Below are 15,740 nucleotides of genomic sequence, written 5' to 3'. Positions count from 1 at the left end.
AACACTAATGCCACTGACCTTCTTTAGTCTTTTCCTACCTGGAAGGTCAACTTCTATAGATTTTCACTAAGTTACATTGTAAGAATTATATTGAAATATCGTTTATTTTAGTTTCTAATTGATTACAATCTTTATGGTATGAACTTACTTCATGTAAGAAAAGTTCATTTTAGAGGAATTTCTTCAAAACAGGAAAGTTTCATTATTGATTTTTCAGCATTCTATAAAAATCTAACACCACAAATGATTATTTACCATCAAATTGAATTTTATAGATAAAAATCTTTCATATAATAATAAATCAATTCCACTTCATGGTTCATCTCCAAATTCATTTCTCAATTTTCCTTCATCTCAACACTGGAATGAAGACACTATTCCTAGGTTTGTCTGATTCATATATTTTACACTTGAAGATTAATTGAAACCAAAAGGATTTGTGTAAATCCTTAATCCTAAATTTGACACATGTGCGTATGATTTATCCCAAGATTTAGAGTCAATGCTCAATCCAGATTACAGAATTTACATTTAAAAAATTAGTTTAACTTTGGAATGATTCTTTGTGATAACTATCTTTACAGTTGATATTCATCATTTTAATGTTTGTTATTTGTCATTATTTAGAAATTTATGCCTGGATCCTACTGTGAAAAAGTCAGTCGTTGTGAACTTGAAGTTGATGTAATTGCTGAAGACATCTTGAATCAAATAATTGTTGAAAGTAAAATTTACTTATCTTTATGTCTTCATTTTTCTGTTTATACATTTCTAATGAGTTGTTAACTTAGAGATTTCATATGTTCATGAAGGTTGTATTGGTCATAATCCTGGTATAACTGCTATGTGGGAAGATGAAAGACAACAAAGATGAGATATTGGACTATCTTCACAAGTTGCTCTTCCTGTTTCACAAGGTAAGGTACAAAAAATACATGTCACATCGTATAACTCACAATACATTTCATGTATTTGATATTGTCATGGTATTTATGATTTATGAAGCTCTGACTTATATATCCCAAAATGCAGCTGTTGTTTAGTGCATAAAATTTCATGTTTTCTTAAGTTTAAACATTTTCATTGTTACATGAAGATGTGTACAACTGCTCCTTTATTAATTTTCTTTTACTAAACAGTTAACAATACGTAGGTAAAAATTCAACTTTTTTGTCGTTAGATCGTATTCAATGTGCGAATTAGTTTAGAAAAAACGATGTGCAATTTTTTTTGACAAAAGTGTTTCTTTAGAGTCATAATGAAATGATTCAAATCGATATTACCTTATTTATTATACAGCGCTAATTTCTAAATTAATATTTTTAAACTTGCACTAATTCATATGATTTACAACAGTGTTTTTCGTTACAACCGCTGATCCAGTTACAAATGTATGAGAGAAATTTTTTTCGCATGTTATTCTCTCCTCTTTTTTGTGCAAAAGTGAAAAGAGAATAACCGAATATACTTTTGCTTTCTGATTATTAACAGTAGGGTGTTTTAGCAAGAGTACGACTACGAGAACGAGTACGAAATTTGATCGTGTAAGGGAATGGCACGAGGAAGATGGTTGTCGTTGTCGCTTCGTCAAAATTTTGCTTTAGTTGTAAACAACAGAACGAGCCTTTTTATTGTGTAAAACACCGACGTTTGCGAAGCAGCTACGGCTCTATTTGTCAATAATGATATCAAAGAATCGATAATACTGGTTTTGCGAGAATGTAGGACTCTTTAGACTGAAAAATCTTCACTATTTTAAGTTTTATGTACGATATATTTGTACTGTTTTATTGTTTGTTTACCTTTCACTTTGCGTACGAAATACATGAAAGTTTTGCAGGTCATATTTTCCTTTTTAATGTACATCTGCGCTCAAAAAGGGTTCTACATTAAAGCCTTGATGCTCGAAAATAATACTGTAAACTAATTTTTAACAGAATGAAGAAATATACCTACTTTATTTGCTTAAAAAGACATCGTAGTCGCGACTACGAATTTTTTACAAAACATCGTACTCAGATTGATGACGGCTACGTGTTTTTGTTGTCGCAACAATGTTTTCGCGCCAAAATGACGTAAATCGTGCTCGTAGTACTCGTAGGCTCTGCTAAAACCCCCTAGTAACGTCCTTGATGTTTACTTACGATAAAAAACATCATATTTATGTCATATTACAAGCAATATGTAAAAGCAAAAAGTATGGCTGCTCATGGTTGACAGTTTGGCTTAATCTTTTGAGCCAAATTTGGCCTCTTTTTCTCACGTTAGGCTTATTTAAAATCGAAATTCCCTTTGTTTATTTTTCAAATTTGGATTATTTAAGTTTTTTTTGTCTTCTTTTAAGAATCAAAATCAAAATGTTTCCTGATTTTACTAAAAATACTCAAAATAGCTATGATGCCAAAAACAGTACGTAACGGTTTACAAAACAACGCAAATGCAAAAATTGACATTAATAATGTATTACACCCCTATTGTCATAAGCATATAAGCACTATGTATGTAGACTGTTGACAGACTTCCCAGTCTCAGTGACAACGTCTTTGAATTTTATGACATTGTGTAAACATGGATTTTAATGTCGTGCAGCGCACTCGTTTATAAAGTAAAGATCAGTAAAGATTAAGCTTGAAAACTTTTTTCAATTTATGTTGTAGTAATCAATAACGATGTTTTTTGCATATCGTTTGAAAAAGTGATGTGCAATTGTTTTCATTTTAGCTAAAACGATGTGTAAATTGCACATTGCACACCATTAATTCGCACACTGATGTTGAAGCACCTGTATTGAATCTTGAGGAAGAATTTATAAAAAGAATCAAAGAAATTATTGATGAAAGAAATAAAGTGATGTAAGTTTCGATCTTGTGATGTTTAATGATTTCACTTTATATTTTTATAAATTTCAAATAAACTTGCAGTCAAAGTGAGTTGGAGACAATGGAAAAATCTCTTTCACCCAAAGACTTTAAAGAATTTTCTCAAAGTATTTTGTCACAAGGCAAGCAACTGCAGTGTGAAGCAACAATAAACCAAGGTTTTGATGATTTTTGTCAACTTATTTCAAGTTATAATCATACAACTAAATATTTCTATTTTCTTCTATTTTAGATGTGGACGTGGATAGTCCAGTTGTTGATCAGTCAGTTATAGATGCACTACAAGCCAGCCAGGCCAGCAATTCATGTATTCTTCACCAAAAATAATTCTTTCCCTCTCAAGGGTTCAAATTTTTATTAATATAAGACATTTATTTAGCTGGAGAGTTGGATAAAGAATTGGTGGAGATTTTAATGAGTTTGGATAAGGATGACAATGAAACACTGCTGCATGAATGTTCTCATATTGCGGGCTCACAAAGTAAGAATGAACACTCCATTATATGAATATTGTATTGAGATCAAAACTACCATAATTAGACATGGATATCAATGGTGATTGTGTACAGTTTCATTTGTGTTTGGTAAAATTTGTCGTATATGAAATTTTTCAATCAATCTTTTTTATTTTATTGTTTATTGAGAAGGTAGTGATGATGAACATGATGAAGATATTGATGAAGATAAAGAATCAATATTAATGTCACAGCCATTTTGGAAAGATGATGAAGAGGAGCATGATTCCCAAAGGTAAAAGTATCCATTTTTGTTTATAAAATAAAGACAGAAAAATGCGTGCGTTGATTTGTCTATAGTTGAGTTAACATTAGCAAACTTGGCATGAGCGAACCTATCTGAGCTCAATCAATTAAAATCAATCAAAGAGAATTTCCAAATCAATCATGAATACATGTTACAGGAAAAATTACAACATTTGTTTTTAATTTGTCTGTTTTGTATTATCGTTGTTTTATAAAAGAAGTAAAAGATGTTTTTCGTGTTTACACAGGCTTATGCAAACCTCGGAGACGTTTGTGAGAACTTTGGAGCATCTGCAAGACTTTGACTCTGGTCATCAGTGATCGAGTTTTCCCAAAGGTCTCCTTGCTTTTCATAATTCTGTGCAAACACTGAAAGCATCTTAAATGAAAAACAATCAATCTTCTCTAAAGTTTTGAGTAGCTGTCTTCTTCACTTGCAGTTCGGAGGATGAAGAGGAAATGGACTGAAAACCACCTTTACGTATGCCTCAAGTGGATGGTCCTGGTGATGACGAGGATTCCAGGGGACATGTGTAGTCAATCAATTTTCACTCCGCGAGAGAATCAGGAAACACTAAACACGCGTGTCTGGATATAATCTCGCGTGTCTGGATGTAAGATTTGGCTTTAATTATTTGCTTTAGGTAGCGTTCCATGTTCAATGGTAACAACATACATCATCTTAATGCAATTTTATGTGTTTAGTTCCCACGCAGGCAGAAAGTTCTCTCTCATCCTAAATGTACAGCAGCCGTTCGACAAACATCATTTAGTAAAGATGGAAGGTAAATTTTACATGTTACCTTTCATCTCACGGGAACAATTTCTTTGTTTACCCATGTAAAATTATTGTTTTTTGAACATTTTTCAAAGTCAAGGAAAGCATGTGAAAAAAACATAGATAACATTTTCATAATGATAAAAAAACATGTTTTTCTCATTAAACTTTCACTTTGCGAAGATATTTTACTATTTGTTTTCCTGTGGCACATTTTTCATTTATCTACCAAGAGCCCATTTCCAACGCGAAATTGAAAGTGACCGTTTTTGTTCATTGGTCATTGAGAATAAGTTTTTTGCGAGATTGTAGAGTTGATTTCACAGTATTTACACCTTGTAAATTGTCAAGTTTCTTAGAGCAAAGTCCACTATAACTGGTTGGTAAATAATTTGACAGCGAATATTTAACTTTCAACTACCTTAGCGGTAGTCATTTGACTTTGAATTTTCTGTTGAAGTTAAACACACAAATTTAAACATGTTAACGTTTCTTTAATTGACGTCATAACTAAAATTATTATTGTGATTGGCTCCTTAGGAGCATGTCACCTTTCAAAAAGACAACAAGTAATCCTTCAATGCGTTTTTAAGGCCTGTTTCAAACATTGCATTTTACATGCGCCCAATGCATTTAAAACAAAAGCTAATGAGATAAAATTCCTTATTATCTTTTGTCTTAAATACATTCGGCACATGTAAAATGCAATGTTTGAAACGCATAAGGATTACTTGTTGTCTTTGTGAAAGGTGACATGCCTATAAATCACAATAATAATTTTAGTTATGACGTCAATTAAAGAAACGTTAACATGTTTAAATTCGTGTGTTTTACTTCAAAAGAAAATTACTCACTTTAACGTTTTAGGAAGAAAGGTAAATTCTGTCTTTTTACTGACGAATACTGAAGTATGAGTTACATGGAATAATCAACTGGCCTTAGTGTAGGCCTCGTAATCTGAAAGCTTTCACTGTAAAATGCTTTCATCACGATTATAAGTCCTTGATCGTGAAAACTTGTTACATCGTTCAAACTCAACTCACTAAAGCTATTCGTGCAATAAAGGTGAATGTTCTACCGTTTAAATGGTCAAAGAGAAAACATATAACAATTTGCTCATTCTCAATATATCTCATTAAGAATTTAAAACGCAAACTAACGTCATATGCAGAAATATTCATCATGAAATCTCATACATGTGTTTCATATTTTCTTATATTGTAGATGCCTCAAGAATGGAGTTGTGAAAGTCCCTTTACCACCTGTGTCATTCACTTCAATTACTCTTACTAGTTTGTCATTACTCATGTGTCATGGTGATTCAAGGCCAAGAATGTTCATTTGTAGTTTGGATTCTTTGTTGATGTCAGTTGTTTGTTCATATAATGATGATGGGCCCCATTGTTATATGAACACACCTAAAGGTGATCAACTGATACTCACAGAGGATCAACTCTGCACTAAGCATTTTTTGAGTAATGATAAAACTGGGGTATTGAAGGGCGGTCCCTTTTCCTTCGCTTAAAGTTACCATAACAGTGCATTGTGAATTGTAGTCTATCGAAATGGCGATTCATCATATTAGTAGCTACTTTATTGGTTGATGATGCTCCTAACTTCGTGTATGGAATGGTATCGACACGTTGAATGGACATTGCATAACGGCATATGTACGTATGAACATTTACATTGAAGTGATTGCACTATAAAAATGGACTACATTCTACGAAGATGGAAAACAAGCGAGTGGAAAAACACGATCTATATCTTGTGGTTTGTAAGTTGAGTAGATATAAGTGTTAAAATTAACTTGTATGAGTAACTGCATGAGATAGTTAAAAAGGATCCTGATGGTCTATCTTTATAATTTGAAACTTAATCATGAAAAACACCCAACTTAAAAAAGTGTCGATAAAAGATGTCACTTGCTGTGAGAAAATAGCTGGCTTTCACTCGCTACTTTTTAGTAATTTTATTTAACGTTTATTAAGAAAATTGCAATGATGCAAGTAAGGTTCATTGAATTACTAAGATAAAAATTTTACAATTAATTTCAACGATACAACGTAAAAACTACGCTGTGAAAAAAAAAGGAAGAGACCGACCAAGTCACCTGGATCAAACTGACCAGGACAACCCTTGAAAATCAGGTATTAAAGTTTTGTTCTTTTCAATATAATTAATTTCTGTTTTTGTTCCTTCATAATGCTGACATTTATAACGTGTTTTTTATATAGAGTAGCTATGTCTGTAGGCCTTCTAACTGGACAATGAATGAACGACGAAGTCGGGCAGAAACACCAAGAAACAAGCGTCGTTATTATAAGATTCACACTTGCTAATTTATTTATCCATAATGTCTATCAGTATAACACATTTTCAAATTCGACCGTTAAAAATTTCCGTATAACTAAATGTTCACAATTGTTAAATTTTCTGACAAAACACACGAGTGAAAGCCAGCTATTAATTAATGAGGCAACAGAAATTTCAATGGAATAAAGTTTAGCAGACATCAAAAACTATTTTTATGCAAGTCATAACGTCTCTTTAGTCATTTTATTTTTAATTGTTATTGACAGGTGAATGGTCAGGTCCTACGTACTGAATAATTTTTATACATGATTTATATATGGCTGCTATTAGTTTTCGTTTTTCGTCTATTGATTACAATTTTTGTTAACACTCTGCACTATTTCATTTTTTGTGCTCTACAAAGGTTTGCGTTTCTTTTGTACGAACAAAAAATATTTGCTTTGTCAATAGGGTAGTCAGCCCACATTTTTGTTGCTCCGTAAATTTAAATTTTTTATACGACTGTATAAGACGCACGATCTGACTACGCTGCATGTTAAAGTAGATCATCGGGATCATTGAAAACAACAAAAATATAAAACATCATAAAACACTACAAAAATTTGAGGCAATTCTTCTAAATTTTTTCTTTTTCTTTTATTGGAGGGTTTTTTACCGGATCCGCCGGTTTTCCCTCCCATTTCGTTTTGGTTTGGAAAAAAAAACAGTGTCCACATTTGGGGCCAAGCCAAACCATTTGTCATAACATTTATTCTAGCTATCCTGAATATTTATGTTTCTTTTTCATTTCTTGGCTTTTGGGTACATCTCCCAAAACACTGCGTTTATTAAATACAATGGCAGACATTTAAAAATTATTTAGCTTTTCTAGCCACTGCAGATGCACGTGATTTAGCTTTTCTTGCCACTGCAGATGCACGTGATTTAGCTTTTCTAGCCACTCCTTTAACATCCCCGCGAGCAAGATAGGCAACAAGACTGCGTACGTTTTCAAGCGAGAACTGCTCTTTTGCAGTCGATATAACAGCCTCTTTGGCTGCTGTAGCCGTGTCACGAATTGCTTTTTTACCAGCCGCCACGGCCACATTCTTGATTTTTGGAGCAAATTTACCTACGCGAGATCCTAAAGCTGCAGCTGCGGACTTCCCCACACTAAACAACGCACCCTTTGCTTTACCAGCAAGGTCCACGAGATTTCCTATCAATGACCACACGACGAATTTTCGACGAACTATACCACGTCTACTTGCTTGAATTATCATTATTAAGTATATTATACACAGAAAATAAGTTGTTGTCATAACAACAACTTTGAATCGGAATCCGCTTATGAGCGTGTATAATCACATTTTTCGACGGATGTTTAAAGTGTAAGTTACTTGCTCAACATTTAAATCAATCTCATTTCCTGACTGATCAGTGATGTTCATTCGCACTCGAGTAATAAGACTAGTTTCTATTACTGGTAAATAGGTCGGTGGACTGGGACTTATTTCCAACAAGCGTCCTGGTCCACCGTTTGAGTAAATAATTTAACAACATCACTAGAATTCCCGTTTACTATACTTGAATTAATAAGCGAGCAGTGAATATGGATCTTTTGTACATCTGTAATGTTAATTCGATTCTGACTTAAATTCTTTCCTCTAGTAATATCACCTTCATCCACAGAAAATCCCAAAATAGGGCCTAAGCTGTTATCTGTGTCAAAGGAAACTACAAGGTCACCTTTAACAGTAATCTCAGATTTAGATGTGGGAATATTTACTGAGAGCACAAAGGGTGGATCACGTCTTGCGGTTTCATCTTCATGTGCGAACTTTACCCCCAATGCTTCCATAGCATTTTTAATAGCTTCATTGATATCGGGAATGTTGTAAGCGCTTGGGGGTATTGTGATTTTTTGCCGTTGAATTGGAGTCTGTTTGAGCTCTCCTCTCTGTGCACCATCAGTATCACCATAGTTTCCATTTTTAATCTCAAACTCAATTTGGTTGTTTTTTGTAGTGACATTTTCCCACGAATTCCACAAACTAGCTTCAGTAAGAGCCAATTGATATTTTTTGTTAATATCTAAAGATATGGCTGGATTAAAGACAATTTGAAAGTTATTCTCTTGTCTACCGTTCGCCGCAATGGCTCTTGTTGAGTCTAACTCAATGCTAATTTCGTCTTCTAATAATGCTCCAGACATTATAGTTGTATTGATAACACTAAGCAATAGCTTTGTATAATATATGAGCAGAAATTTTAACGCATGTATTTATTTCTAATTTTTCGGTGATAACTTTTCGATATCGCAGCTGAAACTTCGGTTCATGAATTTGAATCAACAAACGATCTCTTTCGCCGAGCTGTAGAAGTATACTTACGACAAAATAGAGAGAAAAATTTTAAAAATTCCAACTAGAATATAATTCTAATGCTGAAAAAATAGTCATATCTTCTTGGAACTATTCAGACGTAGATAAACCTACACGTGAGGCTCTCGAAGCTTTGCTACGTCCGGCAAAAAACCACCACGCCTGTAGTGTAAAACATCATAGAAGACGTGAAAAACATAAAAAAACGACTAGAAATTCCAGTAGATGTGAACACTCAAGTTGGTACTTCAGTCACTGAAAAAAGAGGTTCAGACTGGACCAATGTCGCGATGTGTGAAAAAGGTGAAACAGATTCTTCTACAATCACCATCGAAACCGCTGGATTCTACCGAATATCATTAAGTGGAAAATGTTTTACAAGTGCAGGAGAGCTACGAGTACTTCAAACTCCTAGCAAATTACTTGTCTTAAGTAAAACAAAAACACATCGTATTGGTGATATTAACTCTGAATGTAGCTATAGTGATTTTATAGATGTAGACTTACCTGCTGGTGCAGCATTAGTTGTTCAACAGATGGGAACTGCTAGAGTAATTATCACACTCACTATAGAAAGTATAATACCCGAATCTTCAACGGTTCTTTAATGAAGATTTGCTACACGAAGAGCTAGACGAATCTGAAGGCTTTCCTTCATTATCTAGAACTGAATAAGAACACTTCACGTTTGGCAATGGGGGTGAACCGGCCGCCGGAGGCGTCGGAGTTTCAGTTTTTGGAGGAATTGCACTTAGAAACTGAAGTGCGTTATAGCGTATTAACGCTGGGTCGCTCATATTTCCATACGCAACTTCCCAACCTACGGAATTTGTTATAACAGGCGGTCTGATTTCTATTACGTCATTAGGCTTAATAGGTCTGCGCTTACATGGTGCCGAAGGAGGTTCAGATGGAGCTGTATTAGTACGCTTTCTTGATGTAGATGCTAGTGGTTGGGAAGCTTCAAGAAATGAGTTTAGAGCTCTTCCACTTATAACACCCTGTTTATATTGTAGCAGAATCTCTCTAACAGTGTCCATCTCGATTCTATATACTATATAAATATTTTTCTAATTGTATCGTACCTGTCTGTTATTAGCAGCCTGGTTTGTAATTTAAGATGTTTTTCTCTTTGTCTTATTATTATATTATTCAATTTTTTCTCTCTTTCTCTTCTTTCTTTTTGCTCTTGTCTTTTCATACGTACTCTTTTGGATTCACTTTTCATCTTACCACGTACCCTACTATACGCTACTTCTTAATAATAGACCCCGACTGCCAGCCGCGCGGACGCGGGGGTGGGCCGGCCGTCGTTGGCTCCTGGCGTTGTCCAAGCTTTGACCTTCGCTGTAATTATGCTAGCATACGTACGCGAACTAGGATTGGGGCACTTAGATTTGTGTAAAATGGGTCCCAAGGTGTGAGGTGGGCCAGAAACGACGCTTTCTCAAGTTGGGGTGGGCCAGAAACGACGCTCTGTATACTACTCATGCAATTTGTCTATAGCCGTCCATTTGTAACTTTTTGGTAGTTATACAATGCAGTATATGATGAAAATTGATGTTATATATACATGAGTAATAGCCGCCCAACGTACATACGGTGGATAATGAGCGATTTTTTGTGAAGTTTTTAATCTTGCCCTTTAAATTTTGTTTTGGCAAGACATAAACAATGGCGGATAAACCCAACAGCATGACATTGAACGAACTTGCAGACGACCTAGAGCAAGATTATGGTATTTCTTATGATGGAGTGTGCTCGGATATTGATTGCGAGCTTTCTGCCTTTTCGAAACCTGATGTTGAAGGTCTGTCTTCTGTGCAAGATGAACAAGTAGAAATCCTCAGCAACGTACATGATGTCGAGCTAATTGAAACTGATGAGGAAGAGGAAACGGTCGCTCAGTCTGGCAAAATACTGGCATACAACTTTTCGAACACTAAATGGTCGAACGATGAATACGAGGGAGAAATACGACGTGGTGCTTTTACACAAGATGTTGGCCTGCTACTATTCTTCCAGAAGGATTGTCTTCGGAAGGGCAATCTGTCTTTCGATTCAAAAGACCCATTACTGCGGTAACATGGATGAACAACCGTGTTGTGAATATAGTTTCATCTCAAGCAATACCATCTGATACTGATACAATTGCAATAAAGCGATGAAAGAAGGATGGCAATACAGATGATGTTCAAATATCATTGTATTATAAAATGGTTGAGTTGGCGGGAATGACCAGATGAAATCATATTATGCTATCAACTGTAGGGGGAAGAAATGGTGGCTAAGAATATTTTTTGAACTACTGCACAGATGCATTGTAAACCATCACATCCTGGAAAGGCTGTCACCAAACCATAACATGAGGAGTTCAAAGAATTTCCGCCTACAAGTCTCCAAACTTCTTATTGGGGAGTTTTCTTCTCGGACACATGTTGTTCGACCAGCTATTGAATCGCCTGCTAAATTTCGGGATAGACATTTTCCCAGCATACTTCCATCCAACAGCAAAGGAAAGACTAAGGAAAGAAGGTGCAAAGTATGTTCCACAAAAGAAAAACCGAAAAGGACTTCCTATTTCTGTGAAGACTGCGACGTGGGACTATGTGTAGCACCTTGCTCTACAATTTTACACACCAGGCAGTAGTTTTTTTCAGACAGAATTGTTGGTAAATATAAGCATGGTATTAAAAATTACACATTTTATGCAATAAAACACTAAGTTAGTGCAACTTATAAGTTTTTTCAAGCTCATAGAATGTTTTGAAATTATTTCTCATTTTATTGCTATATTTGCTGGCACGGTACGATCGCAATTTTCCAATTATTTGAGCTTTCTAGTGTCTAAATAAGAAAAGTTATACATCATCTGAAAGCTTATAATACAGGCTTTTTTGTGAGCATTAGTAAGCAATTACATCTAAAGAATAATCCGAGAACTTTATCTTTACATGTTTTACTTTGAAAATATTATCACTTCTGTAATTGACACCTTGTGTCGCCATGGAAACGACTTTTATAATATTTTGAACACTTCAATTAAATTCTTCATTATATTAGCTTTAAATTGATATATGATTTGTACGTAGTTTAGTAAATGTTGGCTTTTATTATAACTTTATTTTGTTATTGTTCGCTATTTCATTTTTTCTCTAAAATAAACTTGGGACTTAAAGGCTTAAAAAAGGTTTTTGTTGAATAAATACTTGGTGTAAGCTTGGCAACTCGATGGAGCACATGGCTTGCCGATTTTGAAATGTTTATTATCTCGAGTGAAATTAAAGATAAAAAGCAACAACGAGCATTACTTCTCTGTCAAGATGGTTCACTCATTCGTGAAATATTTCGACAGCTCAACGATACAGGCGACGACAGCGAATTTGAACTTGCTAAAACCGAATTAACGGAATATTTTGAGCCTCAAAAAAGTCGGCGATATGAAGTGTACAAATTTCGCGAAGCCAAACAAGAACAATCAAAAACAATTTCATACACGATTGAGAAAATTAGCTCAAACATGTGCTTTTGGTGATGTTGACTTTGAGGTGGAACAACAGATAATCATGGCGGGATCTTCGTGGATACGAAAGAAAGCACTAAGAGATCCCGAGTATAAACTGAAGGATATTTTGCTGGACGGCCGAAGAGATGAGCAAAGCACTTATCAAGCACGGGATATCGAATCAAAGGACAAAAATAACGACATGTTGGCCACCATCCAATCTGAATCAACGCGAAAATGTTATTATTGTGGCGGTCCATACCCACATCAAGGCTACGAAATCATTTATGTAGCTGGGAGAATCAGTTTCAAAGCAATGTAAAGTATAAACTATAGCAAAAGCAAGACATGAATGTCATAGCAATGAAAATGACTCATTACTGTCCATATCAGTAGTAAAGACACCAGAAGAAATGACTCATTTACTGTTCTTATCAGTTGTAAAGACATTAGCCAAAAATGTCTGGTCATGTCATTCACTCCTGAACATAGATACATACTTTAAAGGAGGGTGTTGCCCTAGAAATATATTCCTAATATAAACTTTTTATAGTTTGTAGACAATTTCTCTAATGTTCAAATAATGTTTTGGAAAAAAAATAAGAAGTTCCTTGCAAAATGAAATACAAACTGTTACACACAATGCCAGAGCTCTTCAAGATGCCCTGGGAATAATATATGGCAATGATATCCTGCTTTTTTTTCTTCAGGTTATTTATAACTTTTACTTTACATTGCCTTTATAGTTTGAACTATAAAAAAGTATTATTGAATCAATTATTAAACAAATATTTCCTACAAAGTAAAAACAAACAATGTCACAACAATTAAGGTGTTAGTCTCCAAATCAAGTATGATTGAATCAAATAACAATAACTGCATGTCCATTTCAAGCAACTACAATTCTCATAAATAGAAAGTATATCTTGTAAATTATATGAATCAATAGAAATAAATATAGAAAAGACTGTATTCATACTTATATAGCAAAGCAAATCTTGTGGGCTTTCAGCATTTCAAAAAGGGATGTTACATGATCATGGTTGCTGTAAGATCAGTATTTACTCTCATTATACAAGAAAATGACCCAACAACATTTATTTTAAGGAACTTCACAACTTCTGAATAGCTAGATATTGCAAACTAAACTCATAAATATACTTTTATAGTTCCATACAAGTTTCTTAATAAAAACTGTTCCAGTAAATAAATGATAGTTGAAAACTTGAAAATACAAATGTTTGAATATTGTCAATAATATATTTATACCTTTTATAAATATACAACTGTTGTTATTTGAACCTTTGTTAAAAGAAATCTACAATACAACTGTTTCTAATCAGCTTTAGTATAAAGAAGACATACCTAAAATGAAAAGAGAAATTGATTTTTTCTTCATTGAAAATGAGATAAGAATTCATTTCCTGTTCTTCTATCTCCTTGTACGTTTTCTCAAAGAAAGGAGTATTTTATCTTCTAGAAAATAAAAGGTAAGTAGAAGTCCAAATGCTTCATTTTCAATATCTATAGTTTGTTTATAACCAAATGAAGATTGTATATTAATGCAGTACATGGTCAGGTCCCAATGTTTTTGTTTTAATTTCTATCGCTCGTTCACAAAAACTTTTTGCTTTTTCGTACTCTCCCATTTTACTGTAAACCAAACCCAGATTGTTGTATGTTTTCGCAATAATAACATGGTCAGGTCGAAATGCTATTGTCTGAATTTTCATCGCTCGTTCACAAAAACTTTTTGCTTTTTCGTACTCTCCCATATCACTGTAAAATGAACCCAGATTGTTGTACGTTGACGCAATATTAACATGGTCAGGTCCAAATGTTTTTGTTTGAATTTCTATCGCTCGTTCATAAAAATCTTTTGCTTTTTCGTACTCTCCCCTATTATCGTAAACCGAACCCAGATTGTTGTACGTTTTCGCAATATTAACATGGTCAGGTCCAAATGTTTTTGTTTGAACTTCTATCGCTCGTTCATAAAATCTTTTGCTTTTCGTACTCTCCCATATCATTGTAAACCAAACCCAGATTGTTGTACGTTGTCGCAATATTAACATGGTCAGGTCCAAATGTTTTCGTTTGAATTTCATCGCTCGTTCATAAAAATCTTTTGCTTCTCCTCTAAACCAACCCAGATTGTTGTACGTTGTCGCAATATTAACATGGTCAGGTCCAAATGTTTTCGTTTCAATTTCTATCGCTCGTTCATAAAAATCTTTTGCTTTTCGTACTCTCCCATTTTATTGTAAACCAAACCCAGATTGTTGTACGTTGTCGCAATATTAACATGGTCAGGTCCAAATGTTTTCGTTTGAATTTCTATCGCTCGTTCATAAAATCTTTTGCTTTTCGTACTCTCCCATATCATTGTAAACCAGATTGTTGTACGTTGTCGCAATATTAACATGGTCAGGTCCAAATGTTTTCGTTTGAATTTCTATCGCTCGTTCATAAAAATCTTTTGCTTTTCGTACTCTCCCATTTTATTGTAAACCGAACCCAGATTGTTGTACGTTGTCGCAATATTAACATGGTCAGGTCCAAATGTTTTCGTTTGAATTTCTATCGCTCGTTCATAAAAATCTTTTGCTTTTCGTACTCTCCCATATTTTGTAAACCAAACCCAGATTGTTGTACGTTGTCGCAATATTAACATGGTCAGGTCCAAATGTTTTCGTTTCAATTTCTATCGCTCGTTCATAAAAATCTTTTGCTTTTTCGTACTCTCCCATTTCACTGTAAACCAAAGCCAGATTAATGTACGTTTTCGCAAAATCAACATGGTCAAGTACAAATGTTTTCGTTTTAATTTCTATCGCTCGTACAACAAAGTATTTTGCTTTTTCGTACTCTCCCATATTACTGTAAACCGAACCCAGATTGCTGTACGTTCTCGCAATAATAACATGGTCAGGTCCAAATGCTATTGTCTGAATTTTCATCGCTCGTTCACAAAAATCTTTTGCTTTTCGTACTCTCCCATATTATCGTAAACCGAACCCAGATTGTTGTACGTTGTCGCAATATTAACATGGTCAGGTCCAAATGTTTTCGTTTCAATTTCTATCGCTCGTTCATAAAAATCTTTTGCTTTTCGTACTCTCCCATTTTATGTAAACC

At 34.3% G+C, this 15,740-nt stretch overlaps 1 protein-coding gene and 1 pseudogene across 5 annotated transcripts in view; both read left to right on the top strand.

Moving 5' to 3' along the window:
- Positions 1-15,740, top strand: part of LOC124442021 — a 108,026-nt pseudogene that overhangs the window by 12,708 nt on the left and 79,578 nt on the right.
- Positions 1-15,740, top strand: part of LOC124442050 (DNA polymerase zeta catalytic subunit-like) — a 29,545-nt gene that overhangs the window by 3,411 nt on the left and 10,394 nt on the right. For 2 of the 5 annotated variants that reach the window (XM_046992565.1, XM_046992564.1), the window contains exons 4-12: positions 276-384; positions 628-724; positions 813-917; positions 2,722-2,852; positions 2,922-3,037; positions 3,112-3,186; positions 3,259-3,360; positions 3,524-3,629; positions 4,081-4,198. In XM_046992565.1, coding sequence (XP_046848521.1) covers positions 855-917; positions 2,722-2,852; positions 2,922-3,037; positions 3,112-3,186; positions 3,259-3,360; positions 3,524-3,629; positions 4,081-4,108 — 621 coding nt within the window. In that variant the 5' untranslated portion in view covers positions 276-384; positions 628-724; positions 813-854 and the 3' untranslated portion in view covers positions 4,109-4,198. Of the gene's footprint in view, positions 1-275; positions 385-627; positions 725-812; positions 918-2,721; positions 2,853-2,921; positions 3,038-3,111; positions 3,187-3,258; positions 3,361-3,523; positions 3,630-4,080; positions 4,199-15,740 lie in introns of those variants that run through there. The other 3 variants (XM_046992567.1, XR_006947084.1, XM_046992566.1) reach the window with 3 other exon arrangements.

The sequence above is a fragment of the Xenia sp. Carnegie-2017 genome, unplaced genomic scaffold (genome assembly GCF_021976095.1).
Source record: "Xenia sp. Carnegie-2017 unplaced genomic scaffold, XeniaSp_v1 HiC_scaffold_20, whole genome shotgun sequence".
NCBI classification, from domain to species: Eukaryota; Metazoa; Cnidaria; class Anthozoa; order Malacalcyonacea; family Xeniidae; genus Xenia; species Xenia sp. Carnegie-2017.
This window is presented reverse-complemented; position numbering and strand designations above follow the sequence as displayed.